Genomic DNA, 25,275 nt, shown 5'->3' with positions numbered 1-25,275 from the left:
ATAATATAAATGTACTATGAGAATGTATGTGTGGCTGAGTCTCAGTAAACCGCCTGACGGTGCTCGAGTTCGAACCCCCTGTAGACCAGAAATTTTCAATAGACTCGAGCTGATTTTGTTGAGGGTAGCTAGAAAAACCTCTTCCAAATGCCCCCTCCTCACACATGATACTTTCTGTAAGCAATGACTGTCAAGTTTATTTGGTTTCTACTTTGATCAGTTGACTATAAGTGTTTTAAATGGAACCTTGGGCTACGTAAAAGATAGTTAAATAAAAAGAAAAAAATTTACTTTAAAAAAGCTTATACGAAGTGTGATTGTATCAATAAGTTTGGATCATTCATGTCATTAAAATTGTAATAGATCTAGACCAACATCAATAAACCTGTGCAATTAGAAATAGTTTTACAAAGTTTATATAAAAAAGAAAGCGGGGAATGACCTGCCTTCGAGCTCCTGTCTCACCCCTACTCAAGCCGACATAATAAACACGCTGCTACTGAGGTGCTTATGGCTATAGAAAATTATATAGTTATGTATTGTTCGTTTCAACCTTACTTTAAAGCGATGACCTATAAAGTGGTCTAATTCAGCTTATACCACCATTTCAGTCAAGTACAATTATTTTCCCTTGTTCGAGATACCAAAGAAAATAATAAATTACCAATAGTTAAATATGTAATCGGTTAATTTTTTATTCTCGTGTTCTCAAGTAAAAGAATTATTGTGCGAAATTTCAGCTAGATCCGAGATGGGTATCGAAGAAATAACGCGTACATACTTTTTACCAGACAGACAGACAGAGTGAGTTGATATAAGCTTGAAAACTATGTAAAGCTCGGTACTAGTCCGTCAAATTCGCCAACTAGTATACCATTTTGTCAGCAGGGACTACGTAACCTATATTAGAAACCTTTTTCTCCATAAGAGTAACACTTCCATAGATCCGAAAAACGAATAAGATCAAGATATCTTTCGACTAAGATTTACTTCTATCATTCTCCTTTTAACTACTCAATAGACAATTAAATTATCATTTTGCTATCCATTAATAACTTATTAAATAACTAACAACAAAAACTAGTCTCTTTGAGTCTACTTACAATACTCTCGCCAGACGAACATGTTTCGCCAACAGGTAGAATTTGTTCTTCTCCCAATGTGAAGTAAACGTCCCCGCACGCATCCATTGGTTCCTCGGCAGGCTTGTGTACATCGTGAGAAGCTACAAGTTCTTGAGAGATGGACGATTCTGTGGGCTCCGTGTCGTCCAGAAATTCGTTCGCTCCACTCTCGTAAGGTGCCGACACGCTGACCAGGTCATTGCTGTGGTCCTGGAGGCTGGGGTCATTGACGTCGCCAGTGACAGCATCATCGTGGTGTGAGTCTTCCTGCGTGCCTTGCCCCAAGTCATCTGTCGGTTGGTCTGTCAATGAATTGGTTTCTTCCACGGGATCTGGTTTGTTATTATTTGTGTCAAGCTCATCCATGTTTTCATTGGCTACATTCCAGGGAGCTGCTTCAAAGAGTTTGTGCGTAGGGCAATCTTCAGCCTCGACTGAAGCACTGCAGACTCGGTCGTCACGCGTCAACAGCCCTTCGCCACCAGCTTGAGCTGAAAGAGGCGGCTTGGTCAGAGGAGTCTCACTTTGGGGCGTCAGATCCTGAAGCTTTTCGGGCGTCATGAGCTCCGCCGTCTCCTCGCAGACATCTCTCAGGTCGGCAGCAACATCCCCGTAGCCATGACTGAAGCCTTTCTTTGATTCGTCCCCCAGGGCTTTGCTCCTCTTGCGAGAATTGCTATCGACTTCGGTCTCATTCTGGAAAACGTTTCTCAATATCCTTTCTTCGGAAATACTCGTCAGCGCCGGTTTGCTGCTCACCCTTCCGGAAAAGAAAAGGCGGGATGTTAGAATAGATGAGGCTGACCTTGACCCGCTTAACCCGAAGTCCTCCTTGTCTTCGTTCAGCGACTCCTCGATGGCGGGCAAGAAAGTCACAGAACGAGGCCGGCTGTTGGCTGAGCGGATGCCATCGACAATGTCCAAGGTGTCCTGGTGTAGACAGGAGATACCCGCCCCACCGACTTGAGCATCTATGAACGGTCTATGGGCGAGGTCAGCGTTTGGTTGCAGACGGTAATCAAGTTTAGAGGTTGGTCCTGGCTTTTTCTTATCCAGTGGATGGTTCTGTGTGAAATTGAAACAATAAATGGAAAATTATAATCAACAAATAGATTGTCAGTAAATTCATGTAATGATGTGTGCTGTCTTATATAATGCAACAAAGGATACTTTTTAAAGATAATTCATCTTTTATAACAATCCAATACATATTTGCCGCAGTTACAGAACGAAAATAGATAATTAAAATTGCAAACATGTCAAAACAAAACGGAAACATAAAACCTTTAACCCGAACGAGAAGCAAACTGCTTCGACTTATGGATGATAAGGTGTTTAGTACTGGACTTATGGATGATAAGGTGTTTAGTACTGGACTTATGGGCGATAAGGTGTTTAGTACTGGACTTATGGATGATAAGGTGTTTAGTACTGGACTTATGGGCGATAAGGTGTTTAGTACTGGACTTATGGGCGATAAGGTGTTTAGTACTGGACTTATGGGCGATAAGGTGTTTAGTACTGGACTTATGGATGATAAGGTGTTTAGTACTGGACTTATGGGCGATAAGGTGTTTAGTACTGGACTTATGGGCGATAAGGTGTTTAGTACTGGACTTATGGATGATAAGGTGTTTAGTACTGGACTTATGGACGATAAGGTGTTTAGTACTGGACTTATGGGCGATAAGGTGTTTAGTACTGGACTTATGGATGATAAGGTGTTTAGTACTGGACTTATGGGCGATAAGGTGTTTAGTACTGGACTTATGGGCGATAAGGTGTTTAGTACTGGACTTATGGGCGATAAGGTGTTTAGTACTGGACTTATGGATGATAAGGTGTTTAGTACTGGACTTATGGGCGATAAGGTGTTTAGTACTGGACTTATGGATGATAAGGTGTTTAGTACTGGACTTATGGACGATAAGGTGTTTAGTACTGGACTTATGGGCGATAAGGTGTTTAGTACTGGACTTATGGATGATAAGGTGTTTAGTACTGGACTTATGGATGATAAGGTGTTTAGTACTGGACTTATGGATGATAAGGTGTTTAGTACTGGACTTATGGATGATAAGGTGTTTAGTACTGGACTTATGGGCGATAAGGTGTTTAGTACTGGACTTATGGATGATAAGGTGTTTAGTACTGGACTTATGGATGATAAGGTGTTTAGTACTGGACTTATGGATGATAAGGTGTTTAGTACTGGACTTATGGATGATAAGGTGTTTAGTACTGGACTTATGGATGATAAGGTGTTTAGTACTGGACTTATGGGCGATAAGGTGTTTAGTACTGGACTTAAGGGCGATAAGGTGTTTAGTACAGGACTTATGGGCGATAAGGTGTTTAGTACAGGACTTATGGACGATAAGGTGTTTAGTATAGCACACAAAGGGTCCCAGGTTCGAATTTCGGTGAAATCTGGGATTTTTAATTTCTGGATTTTAAGGGCGTCCCTGAGTCAACCCTACTCTTTTGGGTGCCTGCCATTTTTTTTTTGTAGGGAGTAAAGCGGTTGGTCGTTGTGCTGGCCACATGACACCCTCGTTAGCGTCAGCCATAGAAACAGATGCCTTTTACATTGTCTGCCTTATAGATCGAAAGGTCTGAAATGGGAACTTTACTTTTTTACCTAACACAGGCCAGAGGTTACAGGAAGTGAAACTTGAGTTTTAACCGCACTACTTTGACAATCAATGGCATATTATGCATCTGCATCATATTATAACAAACACAAAATTACCAGTAATTAAATGTCTAATAGGTTACTTTTTTTTAACGATTCATGTCTTGTCTTTGCCAATGAATAATTGTGCAAAGTTTCAACTTGATCCGAGAATTGGTGTGGGAGAAATAACGCTTTTACCAGACAGACAGACAGAGTGAGTTGATAGAAGATTTGTAAAAATCACTAAGGATGTATCAATAATCATTATAGTCATATCAACAAGCACCATAGATCTTTCAACTACCATGGGCATCTATATCTATCCGTGATGTTTCAACAAGTTTTCTTGTTATAGATGTTTTTGCTGCATTACAGAAAGCACGACATGAGGCGATATGAATTGTGAATTGCCATTTGTGCATTATCTTATCAATAAACAACAATTCATGAAAAGAGTCTTGATGATATATTTATTAAGTACATTATCTCATGTTATGATGTCGAAAGTAAAAAACGCAAGGGCCCATATGATAAAAAGGTCGATTCCCCGGGCCCCCAAATCCTGCTACGCCACTGAGCATTAGATGTAAATAATTGATACTAAACGAAAGAGTGATCCAGTTACAATAGGTCTAATAAAGAAGCTCACAATCCCGTCAGCCGTGGGAGAAAAATGTGATAATGTCATTAATGATTATGATACTGATAGATCTCTTGATCTAAATCTAATTTATCTAAGCATTAAACATTAAAATAAGGAGCAGCTTTAAAAAATAAATTATTTCGTTTTGTGCCCATGTCCTAAATATTGCTAACAGATCTACTATTATCTAGATCTAGTAATAGATAGACTCATAACTGATAGACTCATAGTCAAGATCTAGTTATAGGCCTACTAGTGACTGCAGTCTATCTACAAGACGTGCATCCGCCATCTTTAATACCAATTACCATGGTGATGTCTTGTTACAATGTTAAATGCATTCCTTCACAATTAGATCTAGATCTAGATCTAGACATTAATTTGGAAAACATTATCGGTTTAAAGATTCGTTTTCTTGGCACTTTGCTACCAAAACCTACCTCAGACGCATCGTGATCCATGTGGGTATGACCAGATAAACATTATGGTTTTAAAAGTATAAAAACATCCCTTAAAACATAACAATCTCTTGTAGATCCTCCGGAATGAGATTTACTTTGCGTCATCTGCGAACCTGACGTCATTCAAATATGTGGTTTCTAGATTACTTTGGGCGATTGAAAAATATGGAATGCTCGAAACAAAGGCACAATTAGGCATTGCTTTATGTTTTCCAACCAGAAGTAAAAGTAAGACTGCAGGTTTTCACTTCGAAGCCACGCAGACCCAGACATGGTCTATATATTTACTACATCTAATGCATAATAAAGCCGTAGTCCGGGGGTGTGGGGTCGAGTTAAGTTCTCTTTAGGTCGTAGGGGTCTGTCTTTGTCGGTATTGTTCCTTGGGTCACAAAGTTAACCAAAATTTAGACATATGCGTCTTTCTTAGAGTTATCCAGTCGATCCTTTCCTAGCGACATAGATAAGACTGTCCCTTGTTTTCTGTGGACAATTTAATGAATTATTATTTTGATGCTTCGCGCCATGACTGGAAGGGGTAGGGACGACAAACAATAATAATAATAAGGCTTCTCTTCGAGTCCGAAGATTAATGAGGAATGCAGTATTTCCCGTGGCAAAGCAGCCCCAGCTGTGACCTACATATTTTGCCACATCCAGGGCAAGCATAACCATTGTCTGCCGGTGGTCGATTAAGATTTTCTTTTTGCCGTCTGCGTCTGTCCTCGGCAGCGGATTTTCTTTTGATCTTTAATGTGCATCCCGCGGCCTTTGTGAATGACCTCCAGCTGTCTCGTTCTGAAGCCGCATCAAAGTAGGCTCTCTCTTCTATGTCTGCTAAGGCAAGTTGGCGCCTAAGCTGCTCTTGTAATCGTTTCCGTTGGGCACGTCTGTTACGTCGACCACTTTTGAGCTCACAAAAAAAAAAAGGCTGCTTTTGGCGTACGTTCGTCTCCCATTCAAATAGAACCACACACTATAGATCTACATCTAAGTTAGACAAAAAGCACCAGAAAGTGGAATACCCAAGACACCAGCTGACTTCTAAAATTACCCCAACTTTTAACTTCAGTTGTCTGCAATTCGTAGTATGTACAATGTGTATGCTTACTTATAAATGACATCATCATATCTTTACTTTTTTTTTATATAAACTTAAAAGCAAAGACAATACTATCTTATCTTATACAGACGTTACTTCAAAAAAAAAAAAAAAAAAAAAAAAAAAAGAAAATAATTACGTCCTACGCATTTCATGTGTTAATCAAGTCATACATGTTAATCAGTGACTTAAACTCTGCTAAGTCGTTGGTTTTTCTGACTGATTCAGGCAACCCATTCCATTCTCTAATTGCACTAGGAAAGAAGGAGCATTATTCATTTGTATTTCCTAGTTCAGTAGTAAACTAAGCAGAATCAGAACTAAACTGTTCATCCATTAAATGTAATCAGCTCTGTGAACGAAGTCATTTATCGCGTACATGAAAATAAGATACGTTTTTTTTTAACCCTTAAAGTGCTGAGCTTTTTTTACAATGAGTGCATACAAAATGGAATTACAATGCTAGTGTTTAGAGGCTAAACTACCACACGCGTCTAAAGGGTTAAATTCTCATCTCTGCCTTGGTTGAGAGTAAGAGTGATTCGATGGTTCGCGTAACCAATTCCCTTTTTCTCTTTCCTGTCAGCAGCTGTCCTTAGTAGAATATCAAGTGAAAGGCATGTCCATTTTTTTCACGTTGTCCAGCTTTTCTTTTCTTCCTTTCGTGCTGCCTTCACTGTACCTTAAAGAATGACTTTTGAACGAGAGTCGTGCCTTACAATATGTTAGCTCAGATTTCGTCTCTTCACAGTATTAGATTTTTTTTATTTTTGAGAAATAAAATGTCGATTTGTAAAAGTGCAAACCCATTTGATTTTTTTTTCCCTGGTATCGATATCTAGCAGTCTTTCTGCAGCATTTGCTCTCAGAGTCTAGAACTCTTCTTTTAGCTTCAGCGTTCAGCGTCAACTGTCAAAGCTAAATGTAGATCCAGAATAGGCCTATAGAGACCCCTAGCGAGGAACAGAGTTTTAATTTTACGTTGAAGCTGTTCTTACTCTTCCAGATATTTGTTTTTATTACAACGGAGGAAATAATGACTAGGATTACTATGTATGTCTACAGTAGATTGTCACTAGTTAAAGTTTTTCATGAAAAAAAAAATAATCAAAGCACCTTGCACCTACATTGTGTTTGTTAACAGATCTTTCTAAATGAACGTTATGTAAAGCTGGTTAATGGTAATGGCAATATAAGGGTAAAACTCGAAAATTGTGAGATAAAACCTGAGATAAAACCTTCATTTACATATGTTTCTTTGTACTTATTAGGTCACATCTTCTGTGTTAGTCACATCACAGTATTATACTGTTATAACTCTGCCATGCGCACCGCAATCCAGGCTAGTGCAGAAAGAAGGTTTGCACTATTAGTGACAAGACTAAGTCGGATGTTGACATTGGAGATAGAAAACGATTTCCGCCAAAGTGAGAGCTGATGTAAAGATGATGTGCTCAAGATTTGTTGTTCTACATGTTTTTGTGATGTCCTGTAAATAAACATCTATGTCTCGTTGAGTTTGCTTCCCTTCAGTTATTAGGGCCTACAATATGCTACAGTAAAAAAACATGTCTATCTCTTTATGTACTATTGTACATTTACATATTTTTCTTTGTAAAAAAAAAGTCTTTCTCTTATTCTCTAACTAAAGTTTCTTATGGTTAAATATAATCTTTAAATTCACTTCACTGATTTATATTCTAAAGAAAAGCACATCTATCTCTTTGTGTACATTTACATATTTTTCTTTGTAAATTAAAAGAAAAAAAAAGGGCTTAAATCAATGTCGGAACGATGCCCCCCCCCCCCCCACCTTCCATGCAGCCGTAGTGTCCAAGGGGAACGGCAAATAACCCCATCCCCCTTCTTTTTTTTTTTTTTTTTACAGTATGTGTAAGTAGAATGAATGATAAAGAAATCAACCAATTGTATTTGCTTACATGAGTCATACATAGAAAGCAAACATGGAGCTCGAACGATAATTTTATATGGTATTTAAAAGATCGACCTTGTTCTGCCTGTTGTCAAAAGATATTCAGCAGATCATTGCTAACGTGTGAAATTCTGCCGGCTTAATGTGTGTCCCCTGGCCAAGGAAAGTGGAGAGTTTCATTTCTTGATCAAGTCACTTTCACGACCCCCACCTTTTGTTGTTTTTTTCCCCCTGCTTTAACCTACTTTAGTGTAAGAGAGTGACTGAATACATTCATAACGTCTGTTATTATAATATTTTTTTTTTTTTTTTAAATCCGGATTCTACTAATAGATTCAAATTACTGCAATATGATGATTCACCTTGAAATTATTTACAGCTAGATAAATTTAGAAATGAATTCATACTCTTTTTTTTTTATTTTTATTTTCTCCGGAATTACCTAAGGGAGGTAATTCTACAGGAAAAAGATATACACATCACTGACCTATGAATACATTATTTAAAATGTCTAAATGGACTAAGCTGGCTAGATAATCAGGAAGCGTTTTATCAATTAAAAATGACTGAAAACAAATTTATAAAATGTGTTGTTGTTGGTGACGGAGCAGTTGGGAAGACTTGCATGTTGATGAGCTATGCAACTAATAAATTTCCAACGGAATATGTACCTACAGTTTTTGACAATTACGCTGGTAAGTGAGCTTTTACACTCTTAGTAAGTCTTAGTGACTAGTCTTAGTCAGTCAAGTTAGTGACTCTAGTCTCTACTACAGTCTGCAACAAGTAACAAGTACAATGAGTTTATGAGTTGATTTTGAATGAGACACCCGACTCACTCGTCACTACATTACAGACAGACAGAAGGAATCTATGTTAGTATTAGAATTAAGATCTAGTAGTCTACTGTCCTGAGACTTAGGAGTAGGACTAGAATGTCACTAGAAGAATAATATAGATCTAGAATTCTAGAGCTACAAACTACATGATCTATCCTAATATATACTAGCCTTAATAGGCTAATCTAGGCATTCTAGGAGTTAAATTAAATCTACTTCTATCTAGACTCTTGAATGTCTTGATTCTAATTTCTAGTAGTACTGCACTGAGCTGGGCCAAATGGCCTTGCAACTGGTTGTTGACTCAACTGAGACTCAACTCAGTCATTCTGCTAACAGTTGTTTCATTCATTCAAGTCATTGATGATTGATTACACTTGTTGCTCAAAATACTTTTTTTTTTATTTTATAGAATCTAGATCTGCATCTCAATATTTAAATGCTTCTTGTTCTAGTCTAAGCTTTAAATATCTCTAGATCAAATGAAAGTGTTTCTCCTGTACTGTCTTAACTGACTGGTATTAAAAAAAAGTCTCACATAAGGCTAAAAATTAAATTTAAAGTTTTTGTTTCATTTCAAGTGTATTCACTTCTTCAGCTATTGTATTTTATCAATAGAAAAATAATTGGAATATATACATTTCCATAGCAATGCTGGTTAAGGGGGTACCCACTTCAGCATTTCAGGTGCATCACAGATAAATTAAGTACAACTAAATATTTAGAGGTGTTTGTTATTCACATAATTTGAATGTTTCTTTTGTATTAATCAGCTTGATAAAGAAATTTAAGTTTTTGACACTTAAGTAATTTTTGAGCTCAGGTTAAAAAATGGTAGCACCTGTAATACTACTGATAAAAAATTTTCAAATAGTATTTTTTGTAGGATAACAGAACTTTGGAATTTATGCTATACTTGCATTATATAGCTAAATATATTTAAGCTATTATATTTGCTATTATATTTCTGAACAATAATTCAAGCATTTATTATAACATGACTATTATATCACAAAATGTTACGTTTGTTACAACTGGACACGAATTTTAAATATAGCTTTTTTTTTTTCAATACATGCTGAACTACAACTTTTAAAAAACTATCAATGGACCTCATTCACCAAAACAAATGGTCATGTGATAATATTGATAAAACAAAGAAAAAAACCCTGTCACCTGATAACCATTGTTGATTAAAATTAGATCGTAATTTGTATAGAAGAGATAGAGAATCATGTGGCTCAATGTTTGTTTGTTTACGATTGGTGAATGAGGTCCATTATTCTTTTATTAGGGGATTCACAATATAGTTTTCTATAACTACAAATATATCTACCATGCTTTTAAGTGTGTGTGTGTGTTCAGCTATTCTTTAAAAATATAGCGTAGTCTACATAATTACCTTATAAAGGACCTAATCATATGCAGCTTTCTTAGTTCTAATGCACCAAGAACAACATTTAAAACTAGATTTACATATAAATTGAAATATAGAATAGCTTTGAATGTACACTAGACCTTTGGTAAAATCTTTAAATTTAGAAAGCCTTCAGGACAGAAGACTCAAAAGTAAAGTAGCAATTATACATAAAACACTGAACCATAATCTTCAAATACAAAAACAAAATTTAATAAAATACTCAGAAAGACACAAAAATAAAGGCACATTCCTCATCCCATATGCTAGGACAAATTTGTACAAATACTCCTTCTTCCCTAGTGCTATTTGGATTGCCTGAGCTAGCCAGGAAAACCAGTGACTTGGCAGAATTTAAGGCATTGGTTAATATGCATGACTGAATGCATGACGCATAGGATGTAATCTTCTTTTTTGAAGTAACGTCTGTATTATATAAGATAAGATAAGATCTAGAATAATCTAGATCAGAACTTGTTCAGTGTTCCATGAAGCATCACAAGCAAGGATAAAACAATGAGGTTTATTTCAACTTAGATGTTTTTAAAAGTATTCTAAGTATTCTAGATCAAAATTGAGAATAATAAGCTTGATTCATATTGTAATTCAAAACTTTGGTGAGTAAACTACTTATATCCAGATCTCTGATATTTTCTGGGTTGATTAAAAAAAAATGTCAACTGCTGTCTTTCAGGGGCTACAGTGAAAATAGGCCGGACACCATGTCTATTAATGTCTCTTCTTAATTACTTTGTAGCGTTTTACCAATAAAATGGCACTACTTGTGTACAAAGCAGTATCAGAGATACCATAAAAGTAATTCCCATCACATTAATAACTTTGCATAAAAAATGTCCTTATTGTCAAGCGTGTTTGAGGTGCTTCATCTGCGACACCAAGACCTATTTTACTTAAGTTTTATAAATTTCTGCAGTTTTAAAGAAAAACCAGAGTGTTAATAAATTTTTGATGCTTTTAGTAACAGAAACACACTACAGAGAGCAGTCTGCTTTTACTTTGTTTACAATTGATAGAGGTATAATGCACCTGTGACACCTCCTTATTTACGATAACATCAAAGTAATACACAAAGAAATATAAAATAAAAAGATATAGATAATGCAGTGTTATTATGTTGTTATTTTTCAACAAGTATGTCTGTTCAATACTACTTGGTTTTAGTAGAATATTACCTCAAACTAAGCCAAGTGTTCCGTGTTACATCAAAAGATGCCAGTTTGTGTACTATTTCACACATTTTGTATGATTTAAAAATTACACTTTGCACCTTATTTTACCTTTCAAGCTCAAAATATCACAATTTATACATTAATCATTTCTAAATGCAATGAAATAAAAACTGTGACATTTCATAAGAATTTTTAGAGATATATAGACTTTTTAGTGAACCAATACCTTTTGGTCACCAGTACTGGAGAAACACTCATATATATATATATATAATAATATATATAGGGCAATAGAAAAAAGATATATTGATTATCTAGATCTAGAGTCTAGAGTAGAATCCAGATTATAATTATGTAATAGATAAACAAAACATTTTACAAACATATAATATATACATCTAGATCCATTAAAATTTAGTTAATCCTATTGAATAGCTTGTCCACAGGTTTAATAAACAAAAAGATTAAAATGTAGCAGCTTAATTTTAAAACCATTTAAAAAACAAAACAACACTGTACTGTGTTTATTGAAATAATTAAAATAAAGACAAAATCTACAGACGGGAAAAATTGTAATTCTTCATATTTTTAAAAATTAATAATTGAGTCAAACACAATTATTACATAAAGCATTAATACACATTAGTACTGTTATCAAAAACGAAATAGAAGAAATTGTCAATGGGATCAATATGATACCATTCTAATTGCTAATCAAACTACCTAGTTCAGAGCTTCTTAAAGTAACAATGTTCTAGACTAGACCCAGATAAACTACATAAGCCTCAAAATTTAAATACACAACTTTGCTAGATCTAGAGGGATCAGTAGTTAGTCTTTTGACTGTCTGATTTCTTATATACGTAGAATTGAGAATAGTGAAAATTGATATATATATGTATATGTTTTAGGGTTATTATCAATATTAAAACCAATCAGTTTTCCAGTCAAATGACTTCTTCAACTTTACGAAATAAAAAATATCACAATATTAAAAAAAAAGGTTTGAGAAAAAATACAGCTGTAATTATTCATTATAATTCATTATAATGCTTGATAATTTGTTTTGTAGCTCCAAACAGGTAGTGAAACTAAACTGATGTAGGCATATTTAATTCTTAATGAAATAAACTTGAAAAGACCCAATATAACTAACTTTTATTAACCATATTCACAGATTGAACATAAGAGTGGGTTACATTAAAGACAATTAAAATCATATTTAAACAAAGACCTAACTCACAAACATAAAAAGCATGTCTTTACTGTCTCACATCTCTTGAAATACTTTCCCCTCAACAATCACATCCCTGACTTTAACATTCATTATGATAGACCAGCTCATGAGCTCATCAGAAATGCTCCAACCTACCCAACCAAAAATATCCACTCCCCTTTCCTCGTCCTTACCTTGGAAACCACACCCATACACTGCATGACAGTCACGTTGATTGCATATGTGATGGTCACATCAACTACGTTCATGAGTTTTCCAAGGCGTGAGTCGATTGTGATTCCTCTAATTTTATATCACTAAAAATATGATAGGTCCTTTATGAATATATAGCCAGAATCATTCCCTTTTATTGACTCAGATTTTTAGGTTTTATTTATTTAATCTTCAATACTGCTCAAATCTGACATTAAATTCTACATTAAGAGGTGTACACCATACATTTTAATTGTAATTCTACTTGATTTTCATAATTCAAGTTGATCTATTTCTTTATTTTTTGGCATTAATTATTTATTTAGCATTTTTTGTTCTATACAGTGACAGTCAATATAAAAGGTCAGCCTCACCAGTTAGGGTTGTTTGACACAGCTGGCCAGGTAAGTGGAATTAATTTAGGTTCAAATTTTAATAGTTTTTTTTTTTATATTTGTTGTAGGGAAATCTTTGGTTTAATTGTCATTATTTTTGTAGTTGACTGCAGCTTTTGAAAATTAATATTGAAAATATAATACTTTGCTTTTCTTAATATTTGGTTGCACTTATGCCAACTAATACAACTGTGAAACTCAACAAGGATCAAAAAGTAAAAACATTTTATTTAAAAAAATTTTAAAAATTAAGTGTTTCCAAAAATTTTAAATTATAGATCAAGGTCGTCTTCTTCTTCAAAAAAATCCTACACATATTCTTGTGAGAAACATCAATAGAACTTAATATAAATATATAATATATAATAAAAGGTTTGTCAAAAAATTAAGGAGAAATGCAGGTCTTAGCTATGATTTACATATTTGGGCACAACTACAATTGACTAAACCAATAGCACTTATAAAAGATATAATTATCTAAACTGACAGCTTGCAAAAATTTTAATAGTGGAATGATGCAAAATGAAACCAACACAAACTATTGGTCCCTAATCAAATCTAACCTGGTCGTGGATGGCAGCCTAGTCGTGAGGTTTGCGCCCTGGACTGTCGTTTGGATTTATCGATGGTCCCGGATTCAAACCCTGCCCGCTCGTCGTGCGGGAGGTTTGGACCAGAAAGTAAACTACCTTCAACTCTGAAGGAACATCTGAAAAATGTAAAACATTTTACAAACATTTTACAAAGAAGCGTCCTGTTTAGTTTCTTAAGCAACAATATTTATTTTATATTTATGTCTTATAAATTGAGTATTGTTAATAATTACTAAGAGCAGGCAAGGCTAATCAAGCCAATGCCAGGAAAGAATAAAAGATTGATTCTGTAGAGGCTAAAGGTGACAAAAAAATGATGAGAATTAAATCCTTAAAAAAGAGATGAGAAATAGGTTGGCATTCCTTTTTTTTTCTTCAATGCACAGTTTTGTTTATTTATACATTTTGCATAAACCTCATTTTAGATTTATATTAATGAAGTTTGCATTTTGTCCAGATATATAAAAGGCTAATTATTGTATTTTATCTGTCACTAGGAGGAGTACACAAGCTTAAGGATATTATCCTATCCTGAGACTAGTGTGTTCTTGGTTTGTTACTCTGTGGTCATGCCCGAGTCTATGAGACACGCTGAGGCTAAGTGGGTACCAGAGTTTCATCATACAGTGCCAAAAGCCCCGTTCATCCTTGTGGGCACACAGATTGATCTACGAGACGACGAGGCCACAAAACTCAAACTGCAGAAGAGGAAGCTGCGCCCAGTAACGACAGAGGAAGGCCAGCGACTGGCTAAAAGGTTGGGCGCTGACTCTTACGTGGAATGTAGCTCCCTAACTCGGCAAGGTTTGAAAGATGTTTTTGACGAGGCGTTACTTGCTGTTCTTGAACCCAAACATACAAAGCCGGAGAGAAGAAAGCATGGTTGTAACATTTTATAATCTATCAATCTCCTAGACTTACATATCATTGGGGCCTGCTTTATCAAGTAAATCCAATAGTGTTGTTTCCAGAGCTGTAAGAGATGGCAAAACTTTCTCTGTTTGACTTAACAAACTTGTGACCCAAAGAAACTCATTTAGTGCTGGACTTAACATTTTGAAGAGCCTCCCCATTTTGTCATATCACGGCACTTCAAAAAAGTGCCTTAACACTGCGTCATAAAATGTTGCCCTAGTCTGTGCTATAGTTGGCTTGTAGCTTGCATAAATGGTCTCTAATATTTCCTGTCCAATTTTGAAGCAAATTAGCACAATCTTCATATCTAGATAAACAATTTAAAAAAAGGAGATTTGATTATAAAAAAGAAATTATGTGGTAAAATGTGTGGGTTTATTTTGTTTGTTTCTTTTTTTTTTATTAGATTAGAAAAGATCCATTGTTAATTTTTGAATGTTTGTTAATGTTGACATGCTTCTTTTCAGATTATGTAGATTGTAGCTGGATAGTGAAAAATTGATACAACTTTTTTTTATGACAGTTAACATAGAGCAAGCCACTAGCCAACAATCAAATACTAACCAACAGTTGTGATGGTGTCTCACAGACATCTGTTTGACACATTAAAACAAAATGAAGTAAATTGCAATAGATGAAAATGTTTGTAATATTTTCTTTTCAAGTGGACATCCTAACACTTACTCGCAGATCTCAAAAACCTTTTCAACTTACGAAACCCTTTGTTTCAATATATTCTAAATATTAGTCATAAACGGAACCTATTGAGTCATGTATAAAAAAGACAATTTTGTCTACAAAATATTTATTAATTGTTTTTACCCTTTGTTTATTCTATTTGTTGTAGACTGCACTGCCTCTAGCACTCCCTGCATTTATTTTTCAATACTGTTCAACATTTAAAAAAACAAACAACCTCAGACTATTTCGCATATAATACTATTGCCTATATTTTGTTAATTTTTAAGTAACCTATAATTTTAGCTACAGTTAATATTTTGTTTTCAGTTTGTTATTGCTTGTCTCCCACTAATATTTTTTTTTTGTAACATATTCTATTTTGAGGGGAGCTATAGTCTTAGAGAAAAAATACAATTGTTCACTTATATACATAGAAAATATTATTTTTTTTACACTTTCAAGCCCACTTCTTATCTTGCATTATTTTTTGTAATGCGTTCAAGTATTGTTATTTTGTTTACATTTGTATATTGTTATCTAGGGGGTCATTGCACACACCTTGCTCACTCGACACACATTTAAGCTAGGGTGCCATCAAAACCTAAAATAACTTCAAATGTATTGTTTGTATGTAATATATAACAGTTGTTTGGTTAGCTCACACTTAGCATAGATCCACAGTGGTATACTCTTTGAGGCACAAATTATTATGTACAGTAAAACTTAATTACCAGTTTGTCAATCAGGATGGTACATTATTAACATTAGAGTAAACCTGGTATGTTCAGTATAAGTAAGCAGTTCATGGCAGGATAATGGCCTAGTGTCCAACATCAGCATGACTCTCTGTGCTACCCTTAGAGCTTCCGATATCATCGGCATTACAGACATTGCCATTTTTTAATTTCATCTTCTTCTTCTTATTAAGTTGCAGTGTTCATATGACTAGTCCTATATCTGAGATAAACTGTGCTGTAGTTTCACTTACCATTTAGTTTGACTTCTTTAGAGATGTTTTGGTGCCAGTTGCTTGTTTGGGCCTCTTGATAGAGAATGCACCTTTAAGGGCATGGTCGACATTCTCTGGAGACACTCCACAAGGGCCAATTTCACTAGTACCAATTTTCAGATTACAGAACATGTGTTGTTTAATTTTGTTGTCTAGTTCTGGGGCAGAAATTTGTTTGATTATTCATTCTCCCACCTTTGAAAAGTTGGTCACCTTCTTCTATTTGAACGTTTGGAATTTCATCTAAATGACTTTTTATCCTTGATTCATGGGCTTTGATTGTCTTGGCTTAAAATTAGTTCTAGAGTTTGCTTGTCTTGGCTTAAAATGAGATAGTTCTAGAGTTTGCTTGTATGGGCTTAAAATTAGATAGTTCTAGAGTTTGCTTGTCTTGGCTTAAAATTGGATACCCCAGTAGTTCTAGAGTTTGTTTGTCTGGGCTTAAAATGAGATAGTTCTAGAGTTTACTCTTCAAAATCCAAGTTAAGGGTGCATTTTTAAAAAACCAGCTGCTCAGTTTTGTCTCACAAGTTTTTTAACTGTATACTTCTTTTGTATGTATTGATTCAATGTACTTAATGATAGTTTCAATCTATCAGGCTCAGATATAACATTTGAAGCTCAAATCTTGAACAATGTATTTGTTTTCAAACATTGGTTTTGTGTGCCTTAACTTTTTTCATTTTGTTCATCCTTGATTCATTTGTATTCTTTTATTTTTAAATAACTATTTTATGCTATGTGTTCATAAAAAATTTTGTTTAATATATTTCATTGAATGGAGAGCTTACCCAAATGATGCTAAGTTTAACTGACAAAAAAACATTTGAGGATTGCAAATTTTTAATCTGGCCGACAACAAAGTTTTAATCTGGCTTTTGCTTTGTATTCAAATATTTCAGCATTTAAATCATTACATTTAATTAGTACATCATAACTGAAATTACTGACATTAAGTATTGACTGACTATTCATATGTCACTGTGCTGACTTAACACATTTTAATAAAGGTTACCAGTTGTACATTTGGTAAGGCAACAGTAGTTCAAAGATGGTAGGTAACATTCAAATTTAAAAATGTGCCCGTTTTTTCTTTCCTCATTAAATATCTGTATTAAAGTAAATTTTTTAAAATATACTTAAAAAAAACAAACCATCAAACAATAACTGCGAAGTAATTTATAGAAATGTCTACATGATAATTCATCACTAATTAAACCAAAAACAAATTTCACATGATTTGGCTTTCTTCATCACATGAAGCTATTTTTATTAAAAATTTTACATCTTTTATTACCAATTTGATCACATTATAAAATAAGGATTTTTTTTTAAAATCATTTCCTGATGTACAAATCAATAAAGAACTGTATCTCTTATGTCTAACAGTCTCCTAGATCTCCAGGCTTCTCTTATGTCTAACAGTCTCCTAGATCTCCAGGCTTCTCTTATGTCTAACAGTCTCCTAGATCTCCAGGCTTCTCTTATGTCTAACAGTCTCCTAGATCTCCAGGCTTCTCTTATGTCTAACAGTCTCCTAGATCTCCAGGCTTCTCTTATGTCTAACAGTCTCCTAGATCTCCAGGCTTCTCTTATGTCTAACAGTCTCCTAGATCTCCAGGCTTCTCTTATGTCTAACAGTCTCCTAGATCTCCAGGCTTCTCTTATGTCTAACAGTCTCCTAGATCTCTAGGCTTTTCTTATGTCTAACAGTCTCCTAGATCTCCAGGCTTCTGTGCATTGCTTGTTTTTCTAACTAGTTCTGAAAGAGATTCTCACTTTATTTTTTTTGTTTGTTATTTCTTCACTAGTCATCATTTGTTTCAATTTGTTTGGCTTCTGTATTTATTGTAAACTATACGTTTCTTACAAGAAATATTGTTTCAGAAACTCATTTTCAAATGTTTGCTTGTTTTGATCATTGCCCAAAGAGAACACATTTTTTTTTTATCATTAAGCTTTACTGTAGATTCATTCCATTTTTTTTCAATAGGTTTGGCCAGAAAATAAATTATATATATATATTTCAGTAGATATATTTTTTTACTATTAATTGTACTTATAGTTGAGGTTGTAAAATAGTGAGTTTTCAAACAAGCAATATCTTTTTAATACTTCTAAGTCTAGCAACTAAGTAATTATAGTTTCCCCTTTCAGACCTTGCGATCTATGGGGCTGAGGATGTTAAGGTCATCTGTTTTTTTTTTGGCCAACGGTTTACGCGCAGGGTGTTACGTGGCCAGCACAACGACCAACCGCCTTTACTTTCCCCATTAGAGTTGGGACGACTCAGGGGCGCCCTGAAAATCCAGAAATTCAAAAGCCCAGTCCTCACCGGGATTCGAACCCATGGCCTTAGGTTCAGAACCCAAGTGCTTAACCATTCGACCACCGCGCCCCAGTAAGTCTAGCAAGAAGAACTTTGGAGTTAGAGTAAACTGTGTGACAACGACAGCCTACGTTCCGAATAGTTTACAATTTATTTCTTTATTCAAAAGACTGCGTCTGAAAATAAATTGAATGATAGTTTCCTGTAGCATTTTTGAATCCTCAGTCTAATTTTAGAACGCAATTTAGTTCTAACCATTTTCATAGTTTATTTTTGAGTAGTGTATGTAATGGACCATCTTGCTTTGTTTTGTTTGTTATTTGGTTTGGCAATGACTTGTATACTCATGATGCTTTTCAAGTAGTTGAACCTTTTGCATTTAACATGTATTTTTCTTTCTTCTCTCCCTTTGGTATGCTGCTCACAACTTCAAAAGCTGCAACACTTTTTTTTTATGAAAAAGAAAAGTTAAACCAAAGCAAAATAAAGAAAAATAGGTTAAATTATTTTATGCATTTGTAGATAATAATAATTTTTTTTATTCTTCCCTACTTTTATATGATTCATGTATGCTCAGTTTCTGACATTATGACTCATAGATTTGTTTCATTTGATCAGCATGACCTTCTTTTTGTTTTGCTTATTATATCCTGTACACAATTTTATTTTGTTCAATCAAAATGTATTCTTTTCTTTTCTTTCTTTAATTGTGTTTAATGATCAGATTATGAATTCTTCCAGAGGCTTTCTGATTATTTTTTTATTTTTTTAAATTATGGATTTAAGATTTTAGAAACAGAAAAAGAAAATCTATAAAATATTTTAAGCCATTTAATGATTTACAGGTGTTTGTTTGTCACAGACCTGTACAATAAAGTAGTTTTAAAAACACTTTTTATAAAATCTCCTAGAACCAAAAAGAAAAAATATAACAGAACAGCAAAACCTTTAATTAGACATTAAAAAAAGAATAACCTGGCCAAAATTAATTGTTACAAATATGTCAGAGTTATAATTAAAGAAAACTATTTTATATTTAAAATTAAAAAGGAAAATCTCTTGTTTCTCCTTAACAAAACAATCTTTAAAAAAAAATGTTTTTGTCACATTCTCATTACCAGTTTGTTTCTTAAATATTTTTTTCTTACCGGAGGTAAAGCTGACCTCCCTTGATGAATGAGTAATTGGTTGGTTTGTCTAATCCTATCACTGGCCTGCAAATATTCTCAAGTTACATGTCTCAAAGGCCACTGCTGCAATAAAAAGATGTTGAGATCTCCTCCCGTGGTGTTTCCTTTCATTCAGAGTTCCTCTCGTCTTTCTCATTTGGGCATCTTTTGTGTCATCGTAATGAATCAAGTTGGGATTAAGCTTTTTGTTTTTCTTTTGAAATGTAGAGTAACTGTTGGATTCTGAGAAGTTGAGAATAGGGTGAAGGTTTGATTGTTTTTGGCCTTGTGCACATTCTATAAAAAAAACAAACGTGATTTATGTACAAATATGAAGATGTTTATGAACAAGTTGTCTTGAGTTTGATAATACAAGCTTTTCTTCATAGTGATAAGATAAGAGAGTTTTGTACACTTTATAAGATAAGTTGTTGACTTGACTCACTTTCACTCAACATGGGGAATATGTGATTAGGGGGGGCTGACAGCTTTAACTGACCCACACTGTCAGTCTCATCATCTGTTCCTTGACCGTCATCCATAAGGGTGCTATGACAGTTTGTGTCACCAAATCCCTCCACTTGTCCCTGTCAGCAGCTGTTCTTAGCAGGATATCAAGAGAGAGGCCAGTCCATTCTTGTTTGTTGTCTAGCCAGGTTTTCTTTGTGTTTCCTCTACTTGAAAGAATGATTTTTGACACTGAATCCTGTCTTACAATATGACCAAACCAGCTCAGCTTTTGTCTCTTTACAGTGTTGAGGAGTTCCTTCTTTTTGCCAGCCAGAGTGTTAACTTCCATTTTAGTCAAACGGATTATTTATTTGTAGAGCATGAAAAATGTTTGCTGCCTATGACAAGGGAAATTTGGAGCTGATTTCTCCCAGGCTTAAGTTCTTGATGTATGCTCTGAATGCTGTCTAGCAGTTTTTCTATCTGTTGCTAGGATCTTACAGCTTGGTGTTCTGGAACTTGACTTTTTACCTTGTCTAAACTAAAATGAGGTGTGAATCCTGTGTTCACAATTACTTGGAGAAAATAGATGCATACTCTTAATGAAACACATTATTTTGATGGAGTTGTTATTATGGCTTCCACTAGCTCCCACTGGAATAACTTGCCCAGTGTGCAGCCAAACATTCCAGGCTCACATAGGTTTCACAAGCCACATGAGGAGGCACAAAGTAGCAGTGCAAAGCCCTCGGCTTCCTGGGTGGCAAATATAGTCGTCATTGTATTATGATTAATGAAGTATATCAGGGCTTCCTCTATCTTGAGAGACAGTGGAAGTATCCAGAATTTTCTCTAATAGGTAGTTTTTTTTTAGGCCTTAGATGAGGGTGTCAAGGCAACATGGTTGCCTGGTTGTGCGGTTTGCGCGCTGGACTGTCGTTTGGATTTATCGATGGTCCTGGGCTCAAACCCTGCCCGCTCCCATCCCCCGTCGTCCTGCGGGAGGTTTGGACTAGGAAGTAATTATCTTCAACTCTGAAGGAACATCCGAAACATGTAAAACATTTTACAAACAAACATGTACCTTTTCTTGACCATACTGATTGATCAAACAAAAGGAATGCTTTACCATGTGTTAGGCACCAACTTCCTTGCAGGAGTTGTCAGAGGATAAATTAGAATTGATTGTCCCATCGCCTGAGGGGGCGCCACCACTGCTTTTTCCTTGAAGTCGACTTCTAAACTCTTTGTTTGTCGATATACATAACAAAGAATAAATAAATCTAAGCTCTGAAAGTGTGCAGATCAATTTCTCTTTTCATTGTTGTAATGACCATGCACTCTAGATAGTACTTAGCTAACCCCAGTATTTCAAAGCAGACTCTGTGTTCATGTGTGTGCTGTTATGAACTCAATAGTTGAGTACCTACCATTGTTTACAGTTGTTTAGTTGATTGGCTCAATATAACTTTGTGATTCTTTGACCTGGTGTTTGGTGTGGCAATGTTGCTACCTGCGATGATCTATGTTTGGGTGATTCTCACCTGTTCTAGTCCCAACTGATGAATCAACATTTGATGTATGAAGTATTCTCTTGAAGTCACCAGTGGTTCTCTTTATGGTATTCGCTGTCTTCTTGGTTGAGACTGATGGTCTGTTGAAGAAATGCACAGACTATAAAAATAGATCTTAAATTTATCCCCAAAAGCTCACTGCTTCCTCTGCTTAAGATGGGACATATAAATTTTAGAACTGTATCACATAAAATTCTTAATTTTTGAAAAGAATGGTTCATTATTATTGTAACACGTAACATATAATTTTATTGTATTTTCATTAAACTAATAGCCCACTTTAAATTTAATTATAATTTCTTTTTTTTAATATACATATGTAGAAAACTATAAATAAAATAAATAAATCTTTGGTCCCCAAATGAGGTCATAATTTATTTCTGTGGCTGTTCTTAAAATCCTATCATGGTTTGGATTGTGGGTAATTAAAAAAAGATTTACTTGAGATTTAAAAATTAAAATATTGAGATCCAAAAAGTTAAATCCCTTTAAAAATAAATTTGATGTTGGTTCCCTTAAGAACACAGTTTTAGGAAACAACAGTTAAAAACCTAGTTGGAGCTAATTAGTAGAAAATAAAATACAGAATTACAATTTTCTTTATGAATCAATGTTTGATGTATTTTTCTATTTACACAGTCGGATCTATTTGAACAATAATTTGTTATTTAGGGCACAAAATACATTGCACATTTTTTGTTTCTTTTACTCTCTTAAAATTGATTTCTAAAGCATTTTTCTAATTGTGTTGTAACTCAATTTAACAAGCTCATGTCAACTATCTCTCTTTAAATAGTATCAGAGTTGAGTGAGTTCATTGATTCATTTGTTTAACTTATTCTGATATATTCAACTCACCCTGTTTTAAAGTTGAGGTTGCTAGTGTGCATCCACTGTTCAGTAGAGAGACTTCTGTTTTTAAATACATTTGTATCTACATCTCATGCAGTCAAAATAGCACCTTTATTTATGTATTGTATCATAGTTTCGGTGTCCATGGCACTTCCAATAGAGTAGCAATCAAAGTTGTAATTCTTTATCTGGTGTATTTTCCTTAACTCTTTCTCTCCTAACTGACGATACCAACGTTGATTCCACCAGAATGTGGTAAATAATTACGGAGAGAAAGAGTTAACATCATGTTGATCAAATCACTAACAATTCAAAACAATAAGCTAATGCTATTATGCCGTCCATGCAAGAAGTATTATTCCCCCCCCCCCCCCCCCCCCCCCTCTGAATACAACTCATTTATTTCCAACATCTGTGATTGTTTGTCCATCGCCTACCCAAAGTAATCTCCCTTGTTAGAGTTAGCTGCACTCCCCCCCCCCCCCACCAACCTGGTCCTCCCTTTGTTGTTCTAATCTTAGCTGTGATGTCATCCTTCCAGCATGCCTTACTCATTAATCTATCTATTTATTTTTACAAATGTATATTTCTGTGTAAAATATTTAGTAAAATATTTAAGTGCTCTATTTATCTTCATTAAAAGTTAAAAGACTTATGCAACATGGTGCAACTAGGGTAGACAATAGGAACCTTTTTTTTTTCAGTATGTTTTGTGAATATGTGAAATAGGTTTCATGTTTTAAAGATTATTAATATATTATGTTTTTAATAACTAAATGCAAATAGAAGGCGAGTTTAAAAAGTACTTAATTGTGTTTTGTCATTGTAAAAAAAAAAAAGGTAGTGTCAATAAACCTTTTAACATTGATTTAATTAATTAATTACTGAATTGAGTATTTTTTTTGGTCTATCTCTATTATAATATAATTTCTACTATACCAGTTAAAGGATAGTTTTATTCTCTCAACATCTTTACCCTGTAAATTGATCATAAATTGAGAGAGATTGTTTCTATTTGTATACCACTGTAGAATCTGCCCCTGAGTTTGACTCTCCTGCCCTCCTCCAGGAGCTTTGGGCTAGGACATCAACATATCTTCTATCCTGAAACTTGTAAAACTTATCTTGCAAACTAAGTCATTTGTTTGGGAACATGTCTTGCAAACTAAATCATTTGTTTGGAAAACGTTCTCAAGAAACATTGCAAACAATTTTTCTGGATTAATGTTACAGAAAGTAGTACACTGTGTTCTACCTGGTATTATTCCGATTTTAACTTAAGTAAATTTAATCATGTACTTATTTAACTTTTATGTTTGTGCATGTTATTTAGACCATCTTTTGTTTAAATACTAAGAATTTTTCTATTTGCAGTAAAGAATTTTGACTAAAAGACTTTCAGGTTCAATTTTTTTTTAAGGCATTTATTTTGTAATAGTAATACATTTGTGTGTAACTTTGTGACATGGATTTAGAGGCATGGTGCTAAATTTATGAACGCCATTGCTAGATTTATGGGGATGATATTAGCTGTATGGACATGTTGCTAGAGAAATAGACATGGTTCAAGATTTATTGACATGTTGATAGATTTGTTGGAGGATGCTAGCTTTATGGACAATTAATTACTGGTAATTCATTATTTTGTTTAATAGCAACAAGGGAAACTAACACTTCAGTATTTACATATGTGTTGGGTTTAGTCCCCTTACATAATTGTTTATGCTCTTTCTCCCTCACGCATTCTAAAAAAAAATTATTATTGTATTAATAAACAAAAATACTTAATTAGTCAATGAATTATTGGTAATTAATAATTTTGTTTGATATCTAATAAGAGAAATAACTTGTACATTATTGGTAGACATAGTTTTTAGGATGGAGTTCTTCCCCTTTAGATAAGCTTTTTTTAAACAAATTTTAAAATTTTGCTTGTTTTCCCCGTGTCATTTAAATGTTTAAACTTGTGGAAATGTGAAATATTTAAAACCGCAAGCAATTTATTCAGCTATTTCTTAGTTTCTATTCATTTGAATATTTTTTTACTTTTCCATTCAAAGAAAAAGATTGAAATCTACTTATAGATATTATTCCAGTAGTTTCCAAGATGTTCCCGTCTTCATTACAATACCTCTATTTCAGGGGTGGGCAAATTGCGGACCACCGGAGTGTTTTATGCAACAGAACCAACAGAAATCAGGTGTGCCCATGGCGAGCCTTTAACAGTTAACACCACAAAAAAATGTGAAAAACTTTTTAAAAAAAGCTGAAACTAAGGCGTTGTTTTGTTTAGTAGTTATAAGAAGTAAGGTTGTTTTCTTCAATCCCTAACCTATGTAACATATAATTTTATTTTTTAGATCTAGTAATTAAACATCGAAAATAAGAGCACTCTCGTCTCATCATTATTATTTTGCTATTTTTAGATACATAATCAATCAGTTTAAATTTACATAAGATGATTTAAATCAACAGGCGTGAATTATTTCGCTC

General features: G+C 34.3%; 2 protein-coding genes across 2 annotated transcripts in view; one reads left to right on the top strand and one right to left on the bottom strand.

The window, feature by feature from the left end:
* Window positions 1–5,027, bottom strand: part of LOC106065070 (uncharacterized) — a 32,637-nt gene extending 27,610 nt beyond the window's left edge. The window contains exons 1-2 of the mRNA XM_056023496.1: window positions 4,885–5,027; window positions 1,104–2,189 (exon numbers count right to left, since the gene is read on the bottom strand). Coding sequence (XP_055879471.1) covers window positions 1,104–2,189; window positions 4,885–4,905 — 1,107 coding nt within the window. The 5' untranslated portion in view covers window positions 4,906–5,027. The remainder of the gene's footprint in view (window positions 1–1,103; window positions 2,190–4,884) is intronic.
* Window positions 5,028–8,423: 3,396 nt separating this feature from the next.
* Window positions 8,424–24,175, top strand: LOC106065068 (cell division control protein 42 homolog). The gene is made up of 3 exons (XM_013223830.2): window positions 8,424–8,635; window positions 13,161–13,219; window positions 14,301–24,175. The coding sequence occupies exons 1-3, from the start codon at window positions 8,503–8,505 to the stop codon at window positions 14,700–14,702; spliced, it is 594 nt and encodes a 197-aa protein (XP_013079284.1). The 5' UTR covers window positions 8,424–8,502; the 3' UTR covers window positions 14,703–24,175.
* The last annotated feature ends 1,100 nt before the right edge of the window (window positions 24,176–25,275 follow it).

This window comes from Biomphalaria glabrata, chromosome 3 (genome assembly GCF_947242115.1).
Source record: "Biomphalaria glabrata chromosome 3, xgBioGlab47.1, whole genome shotgun sequence".
Taxonomy (NCBI): Eukaryota; Metazoa; Mollusca; class Gastropoda; family Planorbidae; genus Biomphalaria; species Biomphalaria glabrata.
This window is presented reverse-complemented; position numbering and strand designations above follow the sequence as displayed.